The sequence below is a fragment of the Lynx canadensis genome, chromosome B1 (genome assembly GCF_007474595.2).
Source record: "Lynx canadensis isolate LIC74 chromosome B1, mLynCan4.pri.v2, whole genome shotgun sequence".
NCBI classification, from domain to species: domain Eukaryota; kingdom Metazoa; phylum Chordata; class Mammalia; order Carnivora; family Felidae; genus Lynx; species Lynx canadensis.
This window is the reverse complement of record NC_044306.2, coordinates 166,096,390-166,118,721: the sequence shown is the minus strand read 5'-3', so window position 1 is coordinate 166,118,721 and position 22,332 is coordinate 166,096,390. Positions and strand designations below refer to the sequence as shown.

At 38.8% G+C, this 22,332-nt stretch overlaps 1 protein-coding gene across 4 annotated transcripts in view; it reads left to right on the top strand.

Moving 5' to 3' along the window:
* ATP10D (ATPase phospholipid transporting 10D (putative)) overlaps positions 1-22,332 on the top strand; it is a 118,039-nt gene that overhangs the window by 59,107 nt on the left and 36,600 nt on the right. For all 4 annotated transcript variants that reach the window (XR_004343551.1, XM_030313919.2, XM_032592997.1 and 1 more), the window contains exons 6-11: positions 3,400-3,506; positions 3,789-3,920; positions 4,324-4,451; positions 4,573-4,825; positions 12,355-12,593; positions 19,935-20,123. Coding sequence is in view for 3 of the 4 variants with exons in the window: in XM_030313919.2 (XP_030169779.1) it covers positions 3,400-3,506; positions 3,789-3,920; positions 4,324-4,451; positions 4,573-4,825; positions 12,355-12,593; positions 19,935-20,123 (1,048 nt within the window). In the remaining variant the exon portion in view is untranslated. The remainder of the gene's footprint in view (positions 1-3,399; positions 3,507-3,788; positions 3,921-4,323; positions 4,452-4,572; positions 4,826-12,354; positions 12,594-19,934; positions 20,124-22,332) is intronic.

Sequence of the window (22,332 nt, the reverse complement as noted above, 5' to 3'; positions counted from 1 at the left end):
GCTGTGTAGAAAGATACAAGTTAAAACCACAGAGCTACAACTACTAACAGTTCAAAAGACCCAACTATACCCAGTGCTGGTGAGTAAGTAGGAGAACTGGAGTGCCCACTTACTGCTTGTGGGAATATAAAGCAATACAGCCACTTTAAAAAACAACTTGGAAGTTTCTTAAAAAGTTAAACATATGCCCACTGTATGATCTGGGTGTTCCACTCCTAGGTAGTTACCCATGAGAAAATAAAACATTTCTCGGTAGAGTAGTCTGTACACAAATATTCATAGCAGCTTTGTTTGTAATAGTCCAAAACTGGAAACAAGCCAAATACCATCAACAAGAGCATGGATGAACAAATCGTATATCCATACAGTGTATGGAATTCATTGCAGGGGGAATTCAGCAAAAGGAATTCACTGGTGCTACATGCTAAAATATGGATGCATCTCTGAATGTCACGTTCAGTGAAACAAGCCAGGCAGGAAAGAATATATGCTCTATGGTTTGATTTATATGATTTCTTGAAAATAAACCTAATTTAAAGCAATAGAAAGCAGATAAGTGAGTGCCTTAACTAAATTTCTGGAACTGGACTCCTAGTCTACCTTGTCAGCCTCTCTCTTCATCCCCCTTGGACATATTTTTTTTTCTTAATAGACACATTGGAACATCGTTTGCTGTTGTGAGTACTCAGTCTTGCCCTAGAACCCTTACCTACTTCTAAGGCCCCACTAGCCTCTTGGCTGTCCTAATTATCACTTGCCTCTGGATTCTCTGATGCCACGTTCACCTGCTCTTTGGTTTTTCCATTCGTGATGGGCTCCTCTGATGTCTGTCTGCTTCAACTGTGCTGCCTTACTTTCTGATTAGTCTGATCTGACCACTGGAATTGCCTTTCTCTTGGAATCTGCAACTAAAGCTGCTCTCTGCTTCTTTTCCCTCCCTCAGATTCTGTCTTCCTCAGTAATTAGATTTTCCTGGGTCTGCTCTGTCGAAGCTTCTATTAAGCTGGCTTCAGCAACTTGCAAGGAAGCATTGAATGATAGAGTCAGCCCAGGTAGATAGAGTGATTTTTGTGTGGAATTATTTTTATCCACTAAGCTAACTCCTTATCCTTTACCTGCTTTGTGGTCTGTTTTCTAAAATCAACAAAAATTGAGATGCTCAGGCTCACTTTCTATATGGTGCCTTCTCTGATCTTACTCTCAGGTAGAGCTTTCTCCCTATTTGTGTCCACAGTGCATGTTGAATATCAAGTTTCTATTATAATATCTATAATTATTACACTTACATATTTCTGTATCAGTCACTTCCCCTTAGACCACAGGAGGCAAGACTATGTGTGTTTTTCTATTCCCAGCATCTGAGTGGGAATGCTGGGCCTGTAATAGATGTTGCCTAGTGATTTCAGGGGATGAGAGCTCTATGTGGACAGTCAGTGCTTCATATAGAGTCCAGAGGTCTCACATCATAAGTGCCAAATATCATATACCTGTCAAGTGCAGGACCTGTTTAATGTTTGGGCAGATGCTATTATGATAGAAGTTAGGCTTTGATCTAATAACTAGTAACCTAGAGTGATGTAATGGTGAAAAATAAGGATCTGGTGGGGGGGGGGGAGGAATTTTAAATCTTACTGAGGAACTTTGGAAATGGTTTCTATGTTGAATCTGTTCCTATAAAGGCTCTAGGGATAATGAATGTTATATTGATGAGGATTGTGCGGGGCTTGCCTGGGAACACTACATAGAAATGTTACTGTTGAACTTAAATTCTTCATCTGCAGGGGTGCTTGGGTGGCTCAGTTGGTTAAGCATCCGACTTCGGTTCAGGTCACGATCTCGCCATTTGTGAGTTCGAGCCCCGCATTGGGCTCTGTGCTAACTGCTCAGAGCCTGGAAACTGCTTTGGATTCTGTGTCTCCTTCTGTCTCTGTCCCTCCCATGCTCATGCTCTGTCTCTCTCTGTCTCTCAATAATAAAATAAACGTTAAAAAAATTTTTTTATATAAAAAATTTTTCATCTGCAAAACCAGGAAGCAGAATTAAATTAAACCCAAGGACACTACACTATAGTTGTCTCTTTGTACCTAAAACCACATATGTGAAAGCATATAAACATAGATCTCCTAGAATAAGGTGTTTGCAAATTATAGGAGTGAAATGACACATCTGTTTCTTCCTCCTTTGTGGTATCCTTCTTTGAAGAGTTTTCCTTAGTAATTGCAGGTAGCAAGGATACCAGATAACAATTACAGTTCTCCTATATTTAAGAAAGAAGAAACAACTTATCAACTGAAGTATATTGCTTAGAAAGCAACCTAATTTTAATGCTGAAGTTAAGGGCGCATTTTCAAAATAGGTGAAATACATTACTTTTGCTTATTTAAAAAAAAAAGTCCAATTATTTTGCTCTTTATTTTTGCCACTGTTGTAACTTGGTCAAGTAATTGCTTTGATAATTTTTAAACCATTTATTACAGAAACTTTCCAACAGGCAAAAGCAAAAAGAAAAATATAATGAACACTCATGGGCTTTCACCCAGATTTAACTATTTCATAATTTTGCCAGTTTTGTCCCCCCCCCCCCCCCCCACCCCGGCCGCATCACAGTTTACCACATTTACCAGGCTGCATCCTTGTGATGTTAGTGAACATTGTTTTCTGGCCATCTGATTTCCTGTAAACCGTCCAGGGACACTTTCAAATCTGATGAAGGACATAGTTTCTTTTTCTACAAAATGATACACACACACACACACACACACGTACATGCAGGAAATATTGCATACAATTTCAAAGGCTTCATGGATCTCTTGATCTCCACCCCAGGTGGATTTGCTGTTAGAGACGCTTGATTAGGTACCTGTGGAAATAGGTACTTGCTATTGTGTATCATCTGGAGGCCTGTGATGTCCCCTGTCCCATTGGTGGTTCCATTAAGATTGGTGTTGTCAGCCTTACTCTTTCATTATAAAATCCTCATCAGGCTGTCACCTAGTGGGTTTAGCATTCCCTAGAACAGTCCTTGATTCCATCCAGTTTGAAAATGGAATTTTTCTAATTCTATCAAGAACTTTTCCCTTGTCAGTTACTAAGTTACCTGAAACACAGTTTGTACTAGCAGCAGGTTCCTTATTTGGAATATTTTTTTTTTTTTTTAGGTTTTGTAGTATGAGAAGTTGACAAACAGGAATGATAGAAAATGATGGTAGTTAAGACTTGTTGCATCTTTTACCAAGCCAAAGCAAGATAAGAAAAACAAAGGGCCCAGAGATTTGAAACCTTTCTTGTGACCTGCTTGACTTAATACTCCAGTCAAGAAAACTCAGAATGCATGATTTTTATTTTTGCATCCCCACTTTTGCTATTTAAAGATGAATCTCTATGCTATCTTTCTTATAGAGAACATTCCAACAGAGAACGCGTGGGTCTCAGTAAAGAAAATTTATTACTTAGAGGATGCACCATTAGGAACACAGAGGCTGTTGTGGGCATCGTGGTTTATGCAGGTTAGTTACACTTCTGATTTTCACTGTTGTCTCCTCTGTGCTTTTCTTCAAGTTAACATTTTTCATTTATTCAAAATGCAGTCTACAAAAGCAGAAAGGAAATTTTGTCTTCGTAAACTTAATCCTCGGTCTCTTTTTCTAAATGGATCACAAAAGCAAACTAAATTAACAAAATCTATTGTGCAATTACTCTTTATTAAATTATCTGCCGCAGAGATTTAAAAATATGCTATTTGCTATCTGGCTTTAATTTGCAAATTTTCTGACATGTTACCTACGTAGGCCATGAAACCAAAGCAATGCTGAACAACAGTGGTCCAAGGTATAAGCGCAGCAAATTAGAAAGAAGAGCAAATACAGATGTCCTCTGGTGTGTCCTACTTTTGCTTGTGATGTGTTTAACTGGTGCATTGGGTAGGTAAATTTGATTTTTTTGCTGACGTCTTTTCAGTAAGGTATTTATTTAAAAGTATTTTATTTTCAAAATATTGATGAATATTTGACTTCTGTAAAGGAGGTTTCATTCGCCATTCATTTTTTTCCTCACATCTTTATCTTTCTCAATCTCTGATCTGAAAAACATTAATGTTGATTATATCCAGTTACATGGGGCCACAGTAGTAAAGGGACCTGGCAAGAGATTTAAAGAGAGACCGAGACAGGAGAATTTGGAACCTTTTGAATTTTAATTTGTTTTAAAAAATAAACAATGGGTCTTCAACCAAAATAAATACTTTTATTCCTTTTTAGGAATGAAGTTCTATATTTACATAGTGTATATGTAGCATTCTTTTGATGTCTGTGTGCTTTTTGAAAGGTCATGGAATCTGGTTGAGTAGATATGAAAACATAATATTTTTTAATATCCCGGAGCCTGATGGACATGTCATATCACCAGTGTTGGCAGGATTCTATATGTTTTGGACCATGATCATTTTGTTACAGGTAATTTATGTTGAGTTCATCATAGAATTTTGAGGACTTTGTTACTTAATCCAACTACATTTGGTTTCTCACCCGTTATTTTCCCTCTCTAATATTTTTTAAATTGCTTGGTTCCTCTTAGGTCTTGATTCCCATTTCTCTCTATGTTTCCATTGAAATTGTGAAGCTTGGACAGATATATTTTATTCAAAGTGATGTGGATTTCTACAATGAGAAAATGGATTCTACTATTCAGTGCCGGTCGCTGAACATCACCGAGGACCTTGGGCAGATTCAGTACCTCTTTTCTGATAAGACAGGAACTCTCACTGAGAATAAGATGGTTTTTCGAAGATGTAGTGTGGCAGGTTTCGATTACTGCCATGAAGAAAATGGTAAGTGTGGGTTTCTGTGAAAACCAACCTGAAGATTGGGCTTTTTGGCACCCACTTAAAAGTTTGATAATTCTAGGGACACCTGGGTGGCTCAGTCGGTTAAGCATCCGACTTCAGCTCAGGTCGTGATCCCACTGCTTGCGAGTTCAAGCCCCGTATCGGGCTCTGTGCAGACAGTGCAAGGTCTGCCTGAGATTCCCTCTCTCTGCCCCTCCTCTGCTCTCTGTGTCTCTCAAAATAAATCAACTTAAAAAAATTTTTTTTTTAAATACATTGTATTTTCTCTTAGGCACATACATTTTTAAGCCAGGTTTTATTGTTACCTGTGAATGCAAGGGATAAAATGTTGAATGTTTATCACATAATCACTACACAAATGTAAAAAAATAGCTAGCCATACTGGATATGATGATACTCTGCCTTGTTTTATCTTCTTTATTGCATTTTTGTTACAAAAACAATATTTTAGAAAATCTCAGATAAGCTAAATGAGGAAAAATATAAAAGCCATAAGTAACCCCCACCAGAGTAGACCACTGTTAACATTTTCATACACTTCTTTTGATTCTTTTTCTTGTACACTTTATGTTTTTTAAACAAAAATGAAATTACAGTGTGCTTTTGCTTTTACAACCATTTTTCTGAAGACTTCATCGTGACTGCCTTTCTGTTCTCTCCTTACTCTTCTAGAGGCTATGCTATATTGCACTGTAATAATTGCCAAAATTTATGTAAATAATCCACCATTAATTTCGGTTGTCAACATTTACTGTGGTAAGCAATGCTGCAGTGAACCTCACTAGCTAAACTTTCACACCTGTTTGTGAGAGGAGTGTCTTCCAAAATAGTTGACTATGTAGATCCCTATTTTCAAGTAACTTATAGTAGTGTTTCACAAAATATGTGATGAGGAGCATCGCTTTTTTTTTTTTTTTTGTATCCGTAGCATTTCAAATTTTGTGTTTGTAGCATTTAAAAGGGTTGATATCAGCCCTTTTCCGCCACAGTTCCTGAGCACACACTTGGGCCCAGTGAGTGCTTCTCTTCTATAGCCCTTTATGCAGAGAAGGTACCAAGAGACTGAGAATCACATGCTATCATGACTGAACTGTCTGTGGACCATGGAGTGTTGCACTGCTTCTGTAGGTACCAACTTCGCCTGTAAACACTTCTCTACTACACATACATACGGAGATCCTGGTCTCTTTTCTGTAATAGTTTAAAAATAAGGACATGTATACACACTCTGATTGATGAAGGAAGGAGTAGTGGGGGCTACTTCTCTCCAGGATTTAACCCTAAGATATATTATTTTTAATGAAATTAAAGCTGGTTAATCCTTCAGGATTTGGGGGCAAAAATCACTGCCTAGGAGATCTGTCCATAAAAAACATCACTGCTAGGAAATAGCCCCGTGCACATATGCATTTGAACTAAACACATCTGACGACACCATTTTATGCTTTAAAACCTTGCAACTTAGGAGCACCTGGTTGGCTCAGTTGGAAGAGTTTATGACTCTTGATCTTGAGGTTGTGAGTTCAAGCCCCACATTGAGTGTAGGGGTTACTTAAATAAATAAACTTAAAAAAAAATAAAACCCTGCAACTTAGAAATTTGGTTAATGAACTAAGTAGCATCAGCAACGCCTCAGTGTGTATTAAAAACACAGAATCTCAGGCTCCTCTTTAAAACTTCTATTAAAATCTTCATTTAACAACATTCCCAGGTGATTTATGTGCATATTAAAATTTTAAAGCAATCCTTTAAAAAATTACTGAAAGAGAATGTCTTTTTTAATAGTAATCTTTTTAGTTTAGAATAGCATTAGATTTATAGAAAAGTTACAAAGATGCTTTTGAGGGTTCCTTTATGCACCCCTATCTAGTTTCCTCTGTCATTAACATCTTACATTAGTTGTATAATACATTTATCATAAGTAATGAACTAATATTGATATCATTATTAACTGAAATCCATACTTTATTCAGATTTCTTTAGTTTATACCTTTTTCTGTCTGAGGATCCCATCCAGAAGACCATGTGACAGTCCTCATTTAGACTGCTCTAGATTTGAAAGCTTCTAAGGCTTTCTGTTTCTCGATGACCCTAGTTCTGAAGGGCACTATTCAGGGATTTTGTAGAATGTTTCTCAATTTGGGTTTGTCTAGAGAGTGCCTTTATGATGCAGTTTGTGAATCTGATCTACATGGTGAGAGCATTTAGTAGTTTCCAAGAACAAAGATTTTGGAATCAGGCCTCCTGAATCTGATTCCCATCTTTACTGCCTATGGGCTGTATGACTCTGGGCCAGTTACATAATTTCTCTGGGCCTCGCTAAAAAGGATCCATAATAGTATTCATGAAGATAATTTATGAAAAGCCACTCAAAGCATGGCACAGAATAAATTCTTTGTAAGTATGAGCTGCCATTGTTTTTGTCATTACAGTTGTCAAAGTAAGAAATAGATTTATCTTTTGAGGAGTTCATGGTCCGATATGGAAAACAGGCATGGAAACGTAAAAATATCTTACTTCGTCTCATAGGATGAAAATCTGGTGTTTTGGAGGTGATTTTAGCATTGATCAAGGTTTGGGACCTAGAAGGATATTGGGCAAGAAATTTTTGGAATGCTGGAAATGCGTAAGGAATCAGTTTAGAATAAAAGATTTGTGTGTATCAAGGATACATGGATGATACAGTTGGCCGAAGCTTAGCTGAGCGTGCTGTTTATGAGCAGGTGAAAGTCGGGATGCTGGAAATGTTTGGGGGATTAGTTCATAGCAAAATGCTTGGAGGATATGGGGATGATACAGTTGGGAGAAATCCATGTGCACGTTGTGCTGTTCACCCTTGTTGTGGGCCCTTTGAGGAGCACATTGAAAAGTATGATCAACTTTTTGTTCCACAGATTTTTGCTCACTTCTTCCAAATATCAAATAAATGTAAGTAATAGGGTCTGAACAGGTTACTAGATATTTGAAGGAGGATTCAAAAGAGAAGATTAGGGGTTAAATAAGAAAGAGAATTAAAGTAGTTAACCTAGCATCTAATCAGTACCTACCTTGATAGAAAGACTACATACTTTGCGTTTTCTCCTGTGAATTGGAAAGCAAGAATTCCTGCCCCACTCTGAGGCATTTATGGAACTAATTGAAACCTGTTTTAAGAGACATATGAAAAGTCTGCATGATCAGCTGGATAGATTAAAAAAATTTTTTTTAATGTTTACTTATTTTTGAAAGAGATAGAGAGAGTGCGCGTGCGCGCACACGCACGCGCACCTGAGTGGGGGAGGGGCAGGGAGCGAAGGAGACAAAGAATCTGAAACAGCCTCCAGGCTCCAAGCTGTCAGCACAGAGCCCGACACAGGGCTTGAACTCACCAACTCCGAGATCATGACCTAAGCTGAAGTCAAAGGCTCAACCGACTGAGCCACCCAGGCGCCCCAGATAGATTTTTGTTTATCAGTATGGTAATAAGCTTTCCTTTCTCATACCCAATTTTTGATTTTTTTTTAAAAGTGTATTTATTTCGAGAGAGAGACAGCATGCAAGCAGGGGAGGGCCAGTGAGAGAGAGGGAAAGAGAGAGAATCCCAAGCAGGCTCCATACTGTCAACACAGAGTCCGATACAGGGCTCAAACTTACAAAACTGTGTGGTCATGACCTGAGCCAAAACCAAGAGTTGGACGCTTAACCGACTGAGCCATCTCATACCCAATTTTTGAAAAACCTTCACTGAGTCTACAAGTATTACACCTATAGTTTTGTTTTCTGAATCAAATTATAGCTTTACTGTTCTGTTTCCTTCCCATAGCTTTTTACAAAATGATTAAAGGTTGCTCCATGTGTTCTTGAGTCCACTCTTCCAGTGTTATTTATTGAGCAAGTTTGTCCTGTCCTAAGGGCTGAGCTGTCTGGCATTATAGTAATTACACAGTTGCATGAGGACTGATTTCCCTAATGATGTACGGGAGAAATTCCTGAAGTATAAGCCTTTATGTTTCTATAGGTTTTGTAATAGTGTAATTATTTATTTTTAAAATGGTATCACATCACCAATAAGTTTCTTTAGCTACTCAAGGATTTATCAGCCTCAGCACTATTGCCATTTGGGGCTGCATTAGTCTTTGAGATGGGTGCGGTTCTGTGCATTCTAAGATGTTTAGATATCTCCTTGGGCTCTGACCACTGAATGCCAATTGCACTCCTCCCCCAGTTATAACAACCAGACTGTGTACAGGCATTGCCAAATGTTCGCTGGGGGACAAATTCACCCCTTGTTGAGAATGACTGAACTAACCTATACAGGTAACTGCCAAGGAGATATAACATAGTGGATACATGTACTGGCTTCAGGGTCAGGAAGACCTACATTTAAATCCCAACTCTACCCCCCAACTAGCTGTTTAACCATGGTCAAAGTACTTAATCTCTCTGGCTCTTAGCCTCTCTTACCTGCAAAGTGAAACAGTGATAGTTCCTAACTGCTAGCATTATTTTTAAGATGAAAAGGGAAGATCTAGATACAGATATTTACATAAAGACCTAAACAGATGATTGATGAACAGGAAGTACTCAATAAATTTTTTTTAATGTTTATTTACTTCTGAGACAGAGACAGAGCATGAGTGGGGGAGGGGAAGAGAGAGAGAGAGAGAGAGAGAGAGAGAGAGAGAGAGAGAGAGAGAGAGAGAGAGAATGAATGAATGAATCAGAAGCAGGCTCCAGGCTCTGAGCTGTCAGCACAGAGCCTGACGTGGGGCTCGAACTCACAAACCATGAGATCATGACCTGAGCCGAAGTCGGTAGCTCAACTGACTGAGCCACCCAGGCGCCCCAGGAAGTACTCAATAAATGTCAAGTCCCTACCCCACAACATTCCCTTGATTCTACGGATATTCCATTTATGTGTCTATTCAAACATGCATTCATTATTCATTTGATAAATGTTTAAACTACAATACATGGACTCATTGAAATCAAGCAGGGAATATTGCTGTAAAATTATAAGGAATATCATATTAACATACATTCAGAACATAACATTCTGAGCACTGGCTGTGAACTTTATAGAACTGGATGTAAGACTGATGATTATTACTTTTGTGAAATGGGGAAAATTCGTTTGATTTCTTTATTACTAAAATTGAGGTATTAATAGTATCTGCCACAGAGGGTTGTCCTAGTTATTAAATGAGACAGATGCCTGGTGCATAGTAACATTCAGTACATTCAGTAGATAGAAGCTTTAAAGGCCCAGGGAGTGAGGGCCAGTATAGTTACAGAGGTCACCATTGAGGAACTGGCCTTTGAACTAAGCCTTCAAAGATGTTGAGGATTTATGTAAGCATAGGAAAAGAGAATGGATATTCTGGACAAGGGCACAGGTGAAAATGGAGAACTTCAGTATGTTTGGGATTCAGTAAGTGGATGGGTTTTTGAAGCTGAAAGGCCATACAGGGAAGCATTCTGTATTATTTAGTCAGAGAATATAATGAAACTTGCAGAACTGGAAAGGATCTTAAAGTCATTAAATCCAAACTGTTCATTCGGCCAGTGAGAAAACAAAGGCCTGGGAAGAGTTAAGTGATTTCCTAGAAAACACTGAGTCTTTGGAAGAGTTGGTTCTAGAACTCAGGATCACAACATTGCCTCTTAGCTTCTCTTTGTCCTTGAAAAATACAGATAAAAACTATTGAACAGAATATGAAAATATTTTTTATTTTGAAATTAACTTGGCAAAAGCCATACTCTAAGTAGCTAGACTTGGCTTGAATGCAGCTAGCAATTCAGCAAGTACACATTGACTGATTGTTTACTCTGTACTCCTGGACATAATGATTAACAAGGCAGACAGGGGCCCTCTCACAGAGCTTCTGTTGAATAGTCACAAATAAATTAATTCTTAAATCAAGAAAAATAAATAATGAAAAGTGCTTTTCAGAGAATTAAAATGAGATGATATGATATAGAATGATTGGAAGGCATTTTGGGTTGGGTAGGGGAGCAAGGCCTTTCTAAGGGTTACAGCTTAGATCTGAATAACATAATCTTGAAGTTCAGATGTGAAAACCTACCAGTTACAGGCAGCAGCTAGTATAGAGGCTCTCAGGCTGAAATGAGCTTGGCAATTTTCAAAGTAAGAAAAGAAGGCCAGTGAGGCTGGATTTTAGTGGACATGTGGAAGAGGAAGGGGCAAGAAACTTCAAGAAGGTCAGCAAAGGTCGGATCATCTTGAGCTGTGTAAGCCAACATAAGGAAAATTTTGTGCAGGAGTAATGTGATCAGCTTTATATTTTAGGAAGATCACTGTAGCTACTGGTTAAGGAATGGAATGCCGAGGGGTAAGGAGACCAGTTATGAGGCTGTTAGCACTGGTCCAGTTGAGAGATGATGGTGGCTTGGGTTAAGGTAATGAAGATGGAGAGAATTCGAGATATTAGAGATATTTTGGATAAATAATGGACAGCTATTGGTGATGCTTTACAGCAAAACAAAACAGACAAACTCTCTGCATTTTTGGAGTTTATATTCTACTCGATGATTCAAAAAATAAATAAGATCTATAGTGTGTAGATGGTGGTAAGCTCTGAAGTGGTTATATCTGGAAAGTCTGCTGACAAGGGACATGCTAAGAGACTTGAGAAAGGTAAAGGAGTTAGCCATGCAGATAATCTGCTTGAAGAACCGAATAGACATCTAACTAGAAGTATCAAGTGGAGAGTTGGATATATATAGGAGTCTGGATTCCAGTTAGAAGTTGGAGTTGAAGATACAGGTTTAAAAATCATGTGCACAGAGTTGGCATTTCAAATGTGGGACCGGGTGATATCACCAAGGAAGAGTGTATAGGTGGAGAAGGGAAGGAGCTCCTCAGCAACCCAGTATTTGATTGAAGAGAAGATAGCAGGAGAAAATAAGAAGGAATAGCCACTGAAGTAGGAGGAAAAACAGGTACACATGGTGTCAGAGAAACCAAAAGAGCCATTTCAAGCAGAGAACGGTCACCTCTGTTGGATGTTGCTAAGGATGCACATAAGATATGGACAGATGCAGTAATGGGATTTGATAATGTGGAACTCATGGGCGACCTTGCCAAAAGTAGTGTCAGTAGACAGACAGGGACAGAAAGCCATGAGATTGGTTGAGGGGAGCTTGGTGTAAGCAAAGGAGGGGAAAGTTGTAAACGTGAAGTCCTTGAGAAGGCCACAGGAGTGGGAGGCAGATCATGAGTGGAGAGCTTGGCATTTGAAACTTTATCCATAGTAGTAGGAGGGTTTAGATACAGATGTGGATAGGTTGGTAGATTTGACGATAGGATAAGAAGGGAGTTGCTGTCTGATTGCTTTTACTTTTCCCAACGAGGTAAGTTCATGAAGGGAATCTGGAGAGGGGAGTTTGGAGGGCAGTTTTTGAAAAGGGAGGAGATGGTGTGGAATAGCTGTTTAAGTAAATGTCTGACATATCCAGTTTGCAAATGGTTCTTCTCAGGTAATGACCCAGTATGATTTTTTATCGCTCAGCCAAGAGGTTAGAGTCCTACCAGGAAGCTGCCTCTGAAGATGAAGATTCCATGGACACTCCCAGCGGCTCCCTCACCAATATGACAAAACCGAGGACCCCCAGCTGCAGGACAGTTCATAATGGGCCCTTGGGAAGTAAATCCTTGAATCATCTTGCTGGGAGCTGTTTAGCTGTGGGAAGTGGAGAAGGAGCCAGTGAAGTGCCTCGCTCCAGACAGGCTGCTTTCAGTAGCCCCATTGTAAGTGTGAATATGTGACTTGAATCTTGTATATCTATAATGAATAATGAAAGAACATCCCCCTAATTATGACAGAGCCAAACACTGTTGTCTTTTCTACCTGAGAAGAGACTACGTAATTGTGGTTCAGTGTAATTGCCTGCACAAAATTAGAAATATAAGCAAACAGTATCATAGCTTCCTAATTTGTGGGATACTTCAGTGTTGAGAGATAGTGTATCATTTCTGAAATAGCATAGTATTTCTGATCAGGGCCAATGGTGTCTAAGCCTAAAGAAGGCTGCCTTGGGGCGGCTCAGTTGGCTAAGTGTCCAACTCTTGATTTTGGCTCAGGTCATGATCTCAGGATTGTGAAATCAAGCCCCGCATTGGGCTCTGCACTGAGCCTGGAAGCTGGTTACCGTTCTCTCCCCCCCGACTCTCTTCCCCCATGCTCATGTTCTCATTCTCTCTCTCTCTCTCTCTCTGTCTCTCTGGAAAAACAAAAACAAAAACAGCTGCCTTGGGTTACAGTTTATGACTCACTCTCAGAACCAGCAAAGCTTTCCAGAGTTATCTCATAGAGAAGCTAAGTATGTCTGAATGACATACGTACTGTCAGTACCCTCCAAGGCCTTTTTTTCTGCATTTTTCCCCCCAGTCCCACCAGACCTGTGTCCTCTTCCCCATTCTGAGTCCTCAGAATGACATTTTCTGATATTTCTATTTTAGAGCTCATCTGGGTATCACTTGAGTTCCTGAGGGAAGTTTTGGAAGCTGTTTAGTTATACCCATTGACAAACCCATTTTGCTGAAGAAAAATCTAGAGGGCCATGTGGAAGATGGGAAAGAGGAATGATACTTAACATGAAAGAATCAGAGTTCAAAAGTTTTGCTGTACTTAGAATTGTTTCTGTAAACCTTCAGCTGCCCTTTCTGCCTTCCACATCTCATTAACTATTGTGGTTTACCAAGACGAGGATTCCCCAGGCTTGAGACTGGCAACTGGTCTAAAGTAGGTGGCGTAACAAGAACAAATCCACTTTGGGGAAACTTTGTGTGTCTGCATTGAATTTATTGTATGGTTTTCGTAGCAGAGATGTGATCTGAGTAGATGCCAGTGGTCTCTTTTGTTCTGGAAAGGCCTTGAAGGGAATCTCCTGGCTCTTTTCAAAGTTGCCAGTAAAAATTTCAAGAGTGAGGGTAATCATTTCCATGCAACTCATTTAGTTCATTCCTGTGGCACTGAAGATATAGCACCTGTCCTATTGTATCTTGGCCACATGTCAGACTATTCCAAACATCTAGGCTTAATTTTTTTTCTCCAACTTCTGAAAGGAATATAGGAAAAGAATGCATATAGCCTCTTCTGTGCATTCACTATAAGGCTGTATCAGAAATAGATATATATTTTTTTCTCTTTTTACCTATTCCTGTACTGATCTTTTTACATTTTCCACCCATGCAGAGTTAACCACATGTTGACCCATGTTTACTTGGAAATAGGACATTGGTGACCCACTGGGGTTGTGCCCTACCCACCCTCTCAGTTTCCTGATTTAGCCTCATCTCCTTGGAAAAAAAGTGATGTTTCTTAAAGTCTGTTCTTTTATCTGTACCATTTTCTCCATCTAACATTTTTTCTTCCCATTGGCAACCTACCTCTGTCTACCAAATCTGATGAAACACTTATTTCTTATAAGACTACGTTAAATACTCTCTTCTGAAGACTTCCCAGACTCTCTTTTCTCAGCTTCTGCGTTCTGTGTACCCATTCCCTCCCTTCCTTAGTTCTCATTACGCAGGCCTTATTTACGCCCCTGAAATATGCCAATAGCTCCTTAAGAGCAAGGTCTTAACATCTTGAATTCTCAAGATCTGTCTCAGGGACTCATGTGTCCATTCTCAATAAAGTAGTTTTGAAGGTTGTTAAGTGAAGCTGCTTAACAGGCTCAGCCTCCCCACTCAGTGCATTTTGTTTTCACTTGCCCTTTATTTCAATGCCATGTGCCGTTTTGATTGTAAAGATGCACTGGGGGTGTTTTGTGTTTTCTTTTTTTTTTTTTTTAACGTTTTATTTATTTTTGAGACAGAGAGAGACAGAGCATGAACGGGGGAGGGTCAGAGAGAGGGAGACACAGAATCCAAAACAGGCTCCAGGCTCTGAGCTGTCAGCACAGAGCCCGACTCGGGGCTCGAACTCATGGACCGCGAGATCATGACCTGAGCCGAAGTCGGCCGCTTAACCGACTGAGCCACCCAGGCGCCCCGGTGTTTTATGTTTTCAAAACCACACCATTATATATAGGATAAAGAGGTCTTCCCTGAAATATGAGATCATCTCACTCTTGCTCTAGACAAGTTGATTTTATCCTTTTGAGACTAAAGATTATTTTGAGAAAGCTATAGATTCTTTGACCTGAAATATTAGCATCTGTTAAATTTTTGCATCCAGTTCCAGAAGCCTGTCAGTGGAGCCCAGGTTAAGAGCACCAGTTTGAGAGCACACTGAGAGCTGTGATGTCTAGAAATGGAAAATTGTAAGCTAGCACCTTGCATGGAGATGCAAGTTAAGAGCCAGGGAGTAAGGATCCTAGGCGGGCTGCTGGCAAAAATATTCCAAGCTTTGGGAATTAGCATGTCATTGAAGCCCCAGGCTCCTGGGTTCATACTACCTACTTAGAAATAGAAACCTTTTCTTTGTAAGCCAAGGTTGTTTATGCTTCTTTCATCCTCTTTATGTTTTTGTTCAACAGGAGTGCTGTTTGTTCTACCCAGGTGACTATTCTCTTAGATTTCTATGTGGGTTTCCTTTCTGTCACAGATCTCAGCTTTAGTGTCACCTCTTCAGTAAACCTTCCCTACCACCTAATCCAGAGTTCTTTCCACCCCTCCTGTCTCTCTCTGTCTCAATCCAGAAGCATCTTATTGTTTATAGGTTAGTTTTTGTATCTGCTATCTCCCCTAACTAGAATGTGAGCTGCACGCAAGCCAGGATCGTATCTGTCCTATGCATCCCTCTGTCCTTGAGGAGTGCCTGATGCCATAGATGCAACAATGAATATTTATGGGATGAATGAATGAATTAATTAATTAATTAATGAAAAACAATGGCAAAATACTAGACACAGGGATGTAAAATGAGTAAGACATGTCCTTATCCTTCAGTTTTGTTTCTAGGCAGAGGAGGCAGACATAAAAATAAATAAAAACAATCCTATATTAAAGATGCAGTAATAGTGGGTGAACCCAAAGTATAGTGAGGGCACAAAGAATGGAGTGTTCAACTCTCAAGGGAGGAGGAGGGATCAAGAAGGGCTGCAGAAAAGAGGTAAAACTTGAGTTAGGATTAAACTAATAAGGAGGGATTTACAGAGCAGAAAAGAAAGCAACCTCAAGCCCAAAAGACCTAGACTTTGCAGCAATAAAAATGAAAATTGGGGTAAGAGAAATGGACCTGAAGAGAGAGGGTCAGTAATTGATAAACATAGGTGGGAAATAAAGCCAGAAAAGGTGGGGGAGGTGGCCGAGAATTACTAAAAAGGAAGCATGATTCGAAGGAAAGCCACTAAGTTTAAATTGATATTTAAACATGTCTTAGAGAGGGGCGCCTGGGTGGCTCAGTTGGTTAAGTGTCTGACTTTGGCTCAGGTCATGATCTCGTGGTTCTTGAGTTCGAGCCCCGCATCAGCTTTGTGCTGACAGCTCAGAGCCTAGAGCCTGCTTCAGATTCTGTGTCTTTCTGTCTGTCTCCCTCCCTCTCTCTCTCTCTCTCTCTTTCTCAAAAATAAATAAATATTAGAAAGAAATTTTTAAACATTTCTTAAGAGTTCCACTCTGAAATGTTTTTTTGTTTTTTGTTTTGTTTTGTTTTTGTTTTTGACTTAGTGCACATTAGCATTCTGAGATGCCTCTGGAAATATTTTCTAACTCATGGGATCTCACAAGCAATAGATGACAGTATATTTGCCAAATATCATGTGACGAGTTTCCCAAGCATCCCTTGCTGACTAAGCATTGAGTAAGAAAGAAGTCTCTCAAACATTACCACTGTCTTCTATTGACTTTGGCAAGGAGGTCCTGAGGAAAGGATTATTCTCTGAGTAACTGAGGGCCCAGACACTGGCTCAGTGTTACTGTGTACGTGAGATGCGTGAGGAAATATGGCTGACTCACTAGTGAACAGCCATCAGGATATTAGTGCCTATGAACTCCACCAAACTATGTCTCATATCACAGGATAGTAGATGTTGATGTATTTAAATAGAAATTTGAGAATGCTTTGTGACAGCATATAGTTTGGACCCATTGTGAGCCTGGTGATCTGCCTATAGGTTCCTGTTGTATGGGTATCACCTCACTCATTATCTCATTGACTTTATACAGCCACCCTGTGAGGTAGGTGTTATTTTTACCATTACTCAGAAGAAGAAAATGAAGCTCGGGGAGTGAAGCACGCTGCCTGAGGATAGCAGCGACTATGCAGTGAGTCCAGGATCTAAACTCAAACTCATGCGATTTTTCAGCCTGTGCTGTTTTCTTATTAAGCCTACGGTAGTTCTCCCCAAACTAAGCATAAAATACAAGCCATGGTCTTTTGAGCCTAATATCACACGTCTCACATCTCCACCGTTTTCTCCTATCTCTAAATCACCTCTCCTGGCTTCCTGAAGTCAGTATGCCAACCGACTACATGCACGACTTCTCTAGAATACAATGGCATTTTAGTGAAATTTGATTTGTAGTTGATGATCCCTCTTTTGATTCATCTGAAAAATTTCTAAAGCAATTGTCTACATGTGACTGTTTTATAAACCATTTTCTAGCACAACTTTCTTTTGTTAAAACTAGTACTCCTCAGTAAATGTGAGAAGCACTGTGTTAAAATGGATATGTAGTTTTTTCAATAGCCGAACTTCTTAGAGCTAATTTGTACTAAGAATCTTTTTTTAAAATTTTTTTTAATTAAAAAAAATTTTTTTTAACGTTTTTATTTTTGAGACAGAGAGAGACAAAGCATGAATGGGGGAGGGTCAGAAAGAGGGGGAGACACAGCATCTGAAACAGGCTCCAGGCTCTGAGCTGTCAGCACAGAGCCCTATGTGGGGCTCGAACTCATGGACTGTGAGATCATGACCTGAGCCAAAGTTGGACGCTTAACCAACTGAGCCACCCAGGCGCCCCTTTTTTTTACTTTTTTAATATTTATTTTGGGGAGAAAGGGAGCGAGCGAGCACAAGTAGGGGAAGGGCAGAGAGAGGGGGACAGAGGATCTGAAGCAGGCTCCATGCTGTCAGCAGAGAGCCAGATGTGCAGCTCAGACTCAAGAACCGTGAGATCACGACCTGAGCTGAAGTCAAGAGTTGGACACTTAACCAACTGAACCACCCTATGCTAAGAATCTTTAAGAGGAGGGCACAGGGCATATATTGCCAATGTATTTGATGATCAGAAATCTCTTGGAGGGGCGCCTGGGTGGCTCAGTCAGTTGAGCATCCAACTTTGGCTCAGGTCACAATCTCACATTCGTGGGTTCAAGCCCCTGCATCGGGCTCTGTGCTAACAGCTCAGAACCTGGTGCCTGCTTTGGGATTCTGTGTCTTCCTCTCTCTCTGCCCCTCCCATGCTCATGCTCTCTTTCTTTCTCAAAAAATAAAATGAAAATGTTAAAAAAAAAAAAGAAAAATCTCTTGGAGGAACCCTCATTAATGTCATGTATATTACTAGGTAATATTCTTTATATATGTTTGCCTGCTCATACTAATGTTTATTTTGGAGAGGTTCTTTTGTTTGTTTCTGTTTTTGTTTTTATTATAGTAATGATTTGAACCATAAAATTTTTTGTATTAACCATAAAATAACATGGTATGAATAATGTCCTCACTTTTAAAAGAGGTGGTACTCATCAGTTGTTAGATGAATCATCAGTTGCTGTTGGATGCTCTGGAAACTGTGTTTTTTTTTTCTTTTCAAATTTTTATTTAAATTCTAATTAGTTGATATACAATGCAATATTGGTTTCAGGAGTAGAATTCAGTGATTCATTACTTACATACAACATCCAGTGTTCATCATAACTAAGTGCCCTTCTTAATGCCCACCACCCATCTAGCTCACCCCCCACCAATCCCCCTCCATCAACCCTCAGTTTGTTCTCTATCAACAAAAATCTCTTATGGTTTATTTCCCTCTCTTCCTTTCCCCCTTCCCATATGTTTATCTGTTTTGTTTGTTAAATTCCACATATGACTGAAGTCATACAGTATTTGTCTTTTCCTGACTGACTTATTTTGCTTAGCATTATATACTCCAGTTTCATCCATGTTGTTGCAAGTGGCAAGATTTCATTCTTTTTGATGGCTGAATAATATCCCATTGTTTATATATACCACCTCTTCTTTATCCATTCATCAGTCAGTGGACATTTGGACTCTCTCCATCGTTTGGCTATTGTTGATAGTACTGCTGTAAGTATTGGGGTGCATATACTCCTCCAAATCTGTATTTTTGTATCCTTTGGATAAATACCTGGTAGTGCAATTGCTATGTCATAGGGTAGTTCTGTTTTTAACTTTTTGAGGAACCTCGATACTGTTTTGCAGAGCGGCTGCACCAGTTTGCATTCCCACCAACAGTGCAATAGAATTCCCCTTCCTCCACATCCTTACCAACACCTGTTGTTTCTTGTGTTAATTTTAGTCATTCTGACAGGCGTGAGAGGGTGTCTCATTGTAGTTTTGATTTGTATTTCCTTGATGATGAGTGATGTTGAGCATCTTTTCATGTGTCTGTTAGCCATCTGGATGTCTTCTTTGGAAAAGTGTCTATTCATGTCTTTTGCTCCTTTCTTCACTGGATTATTTTTTTTTTTTGGATGTTGAGTTTGATAAGTTCTTTATAGATTGTGGATACTAATCCTTTATCTGATATGTCGTTTGCAAATATCTTCTCCCATTCCGTCGGTTGTCTTTTAGTTTTGTTGATTTTTTTTTTTCCTTCTCTGTGCAGAAGCTTTTTATCTTGATGAACTCCCAATAGTTCACTTTTGTCAACTATGTATTTCAAAATAGAAAAACAGTCAACTAGATTTTGGTGGAAGGCATTGTTCCTATCTCCTTTTGAATTTAAGTTAATAGTCAAGGTGTTCTCCATCAGTATTGTGCATTCTGGATTTTCCTTTTTTTTTTGGTCTGTTATTTTCCTATTCTCACTTCCCATGATGCCATGTTAAATGTTTTTTAGAAGAGTAAAGTTTACTATCTCATTGTGCATAGAGTGTGGTTATAAAAGCTACTTCTCATGTAAATTTAAAGCTCTCATTTTTAGATACTTAACAACAACTTTTTCTAATTGGGTTTTCAGGAAACAGATGTGGTACCAGACACCAGGCTTTTGGACAAATTTACTCAGATTACACCTCAGCTTTTTACACCACTAGATGAGACTGCCCCAAATCCACCACTGGAGACTTTGTATATCATTGACTTCTTTATTGCATTGGCAATTTGCAACACTGTAGTGGTTTCTGCTCCTAACCAACCACGACAAAAGGTAAAGTCTCTAATGCAAACAAGGATCACCTTCTAGAAGAGAACTTTGGGTTTAAATGTACTTGTACTGGCCTTGTTATGTAGATAATAATTAACACTATTACTAATGATAATAATAATAGCAGTTAACACACACCACTTAATCTGTGTTCCGGACATATGTTCTAAGTGATTTACTGGTATTAACATGTGCAATCCTCCGAACAACTTCCTAAATTGGGTGATATTACTCCACTATTCCCCATTTTGCCATTGAGGTTAAGTAACTATCCTGGGGTCACAGAGCCAGTATGTGGGGGAAGCAGGATTTGAACCCATGAAGTAGGACTCAGTGCTGCTCTACTATTTTGCCTCTAGAAGGATAGCTGATGAGAACAGTTCTTGTGGAATGTGGCTGTGCCCATTTTGCAGTTTCCTTACCCAATCAAAGCTTCTTTGAGGCTTCTGAGACCTCCAACGTCATATGCACTACATCAGGCAAAATTTAAAGTATTAGATTCATTATCATGTTTCACGATAGGGTACCTTTTTCATGTACCAGTTGGGTTAGTTCTAACTCAATTTAAAATCCAGCACATTTATAGTGTACCAAGATTCTGCAGTTCCCACAAAAGCTAGATTTAAAAAGCCTATTTGTAGCTTAGAATTTATGGAAAAATTCATTTTCAATTAAAAAGAAAAACTTGTTTTAAAGACTGGTGATTCACCACATGCTGTGCTGTGTTCCTCGTGCGAAGAACTCTCTTCCCTTTTGCACACACCCACTTAAATTCAGTTTGCAGCACAACCCAGTTACATTTTAATTTCCCATCAGATCGTCTTTTTTTGGCAAATTCAGAGGTGGTCAACTTTACCATAAAAATAACTTATTTCCAATTAAGCTTTTATCAGAAAACTGTTTTTATAACGTTTTCAATTAGAGAGTTGCTCTTTGGAAAGTGATTATGTACTTAGAGAATAAATTACTGGATATTTTTTCCTCCTCGTGTAACAGTTTTTCTCGTACATCTGTATCCAAAGTAGGCATCTTCTGGTGTTTTTTTGTTTGAAAAGGTTGTTGCCTTATCCCCAAAGAATAGGATACGCTGTTGTCTGAAAGAAAATCTCTAGAGCTATAAAAGCCTAAGCTTTATGATATTTTGAGGTAATGATAGACCATGACTAATAAGTTAATCAGAATCTGTCAGGAATATGAAAACCTCATCTGTGGTTGTTTCTCTTCATTTCTGAGTTGCTGATAAGTCTGAAAATTGACCAGCATAGGTGTCTCCAACTATCCAAAGATTAATAATGTTTAGGAAAACACTTCCATATTTTGGGCTTTTCAGAATGAGAAAATTTTAGGATTTAATTGGCCTTCATAATTAATATTAAACTCTAAGTTTAATCACTGATAAAAGTTGAGAGCTAGAAAAGAAAATAAGGCTACAAATTAGAAAAAAAATATGTAATAGAAATTCACATTCACTGTGCATTTCTGCTAATAAGCTAATAATTTCTGCTGATAACACTTTAAGTGACTTTGTTCACTGGCCTTTTTAAAACAACAGGAAAAGTCATGGTAACAATCTTATAGAATCTGAAAAGTAAAAGAGGAAAACAACCCATTTTGTTAATCTTTTAGCTTTCTTTCAATGTTTTAAATGCATATTATCACTCATTTGTTCTTATGTTCATACAATTTTTATTTTTATGTTGTTCACGTGAATTTTATATTTTAAAGCTTTACCAATTTTACCCCATAGGCTTTATAAACTTTATTTTGTAAGGACTGTATAACATTTCAGGAAGATTTTTCTGCTTTGCTATTTTTGAATACTTAATTCGCTTATGATTTTTAAATTGCTATTGCTAGGATGTACATAATAAAGATTATGGATCACCTATATTTTAAGTTATTCGTTAGGAAAAATTGCTTTAATATGCCCACTGCTGGCAATATTGGCATTTTATATCTTTTGCTATTATTTGCCAAATTTCTTTCTAAATGGTTGTAGAAATTTATAGTGCCATCAACGTTAGCACATCTTTTTCATTATGGCCATTTTAATTTTTGTTAATGTTTTCTGGGACAGTTTTTTTTTTTTAATGTTTATTTATTTTGAGAGAGAGAGAGAGAGAGAGAGAGAGAGAACATGAGGAGGGAAGGGGCAGACAAAGGGAGAGAGAGAATCCCAAGCAGGCTCTGTGCTGCCAGCACGAAGCCTGAT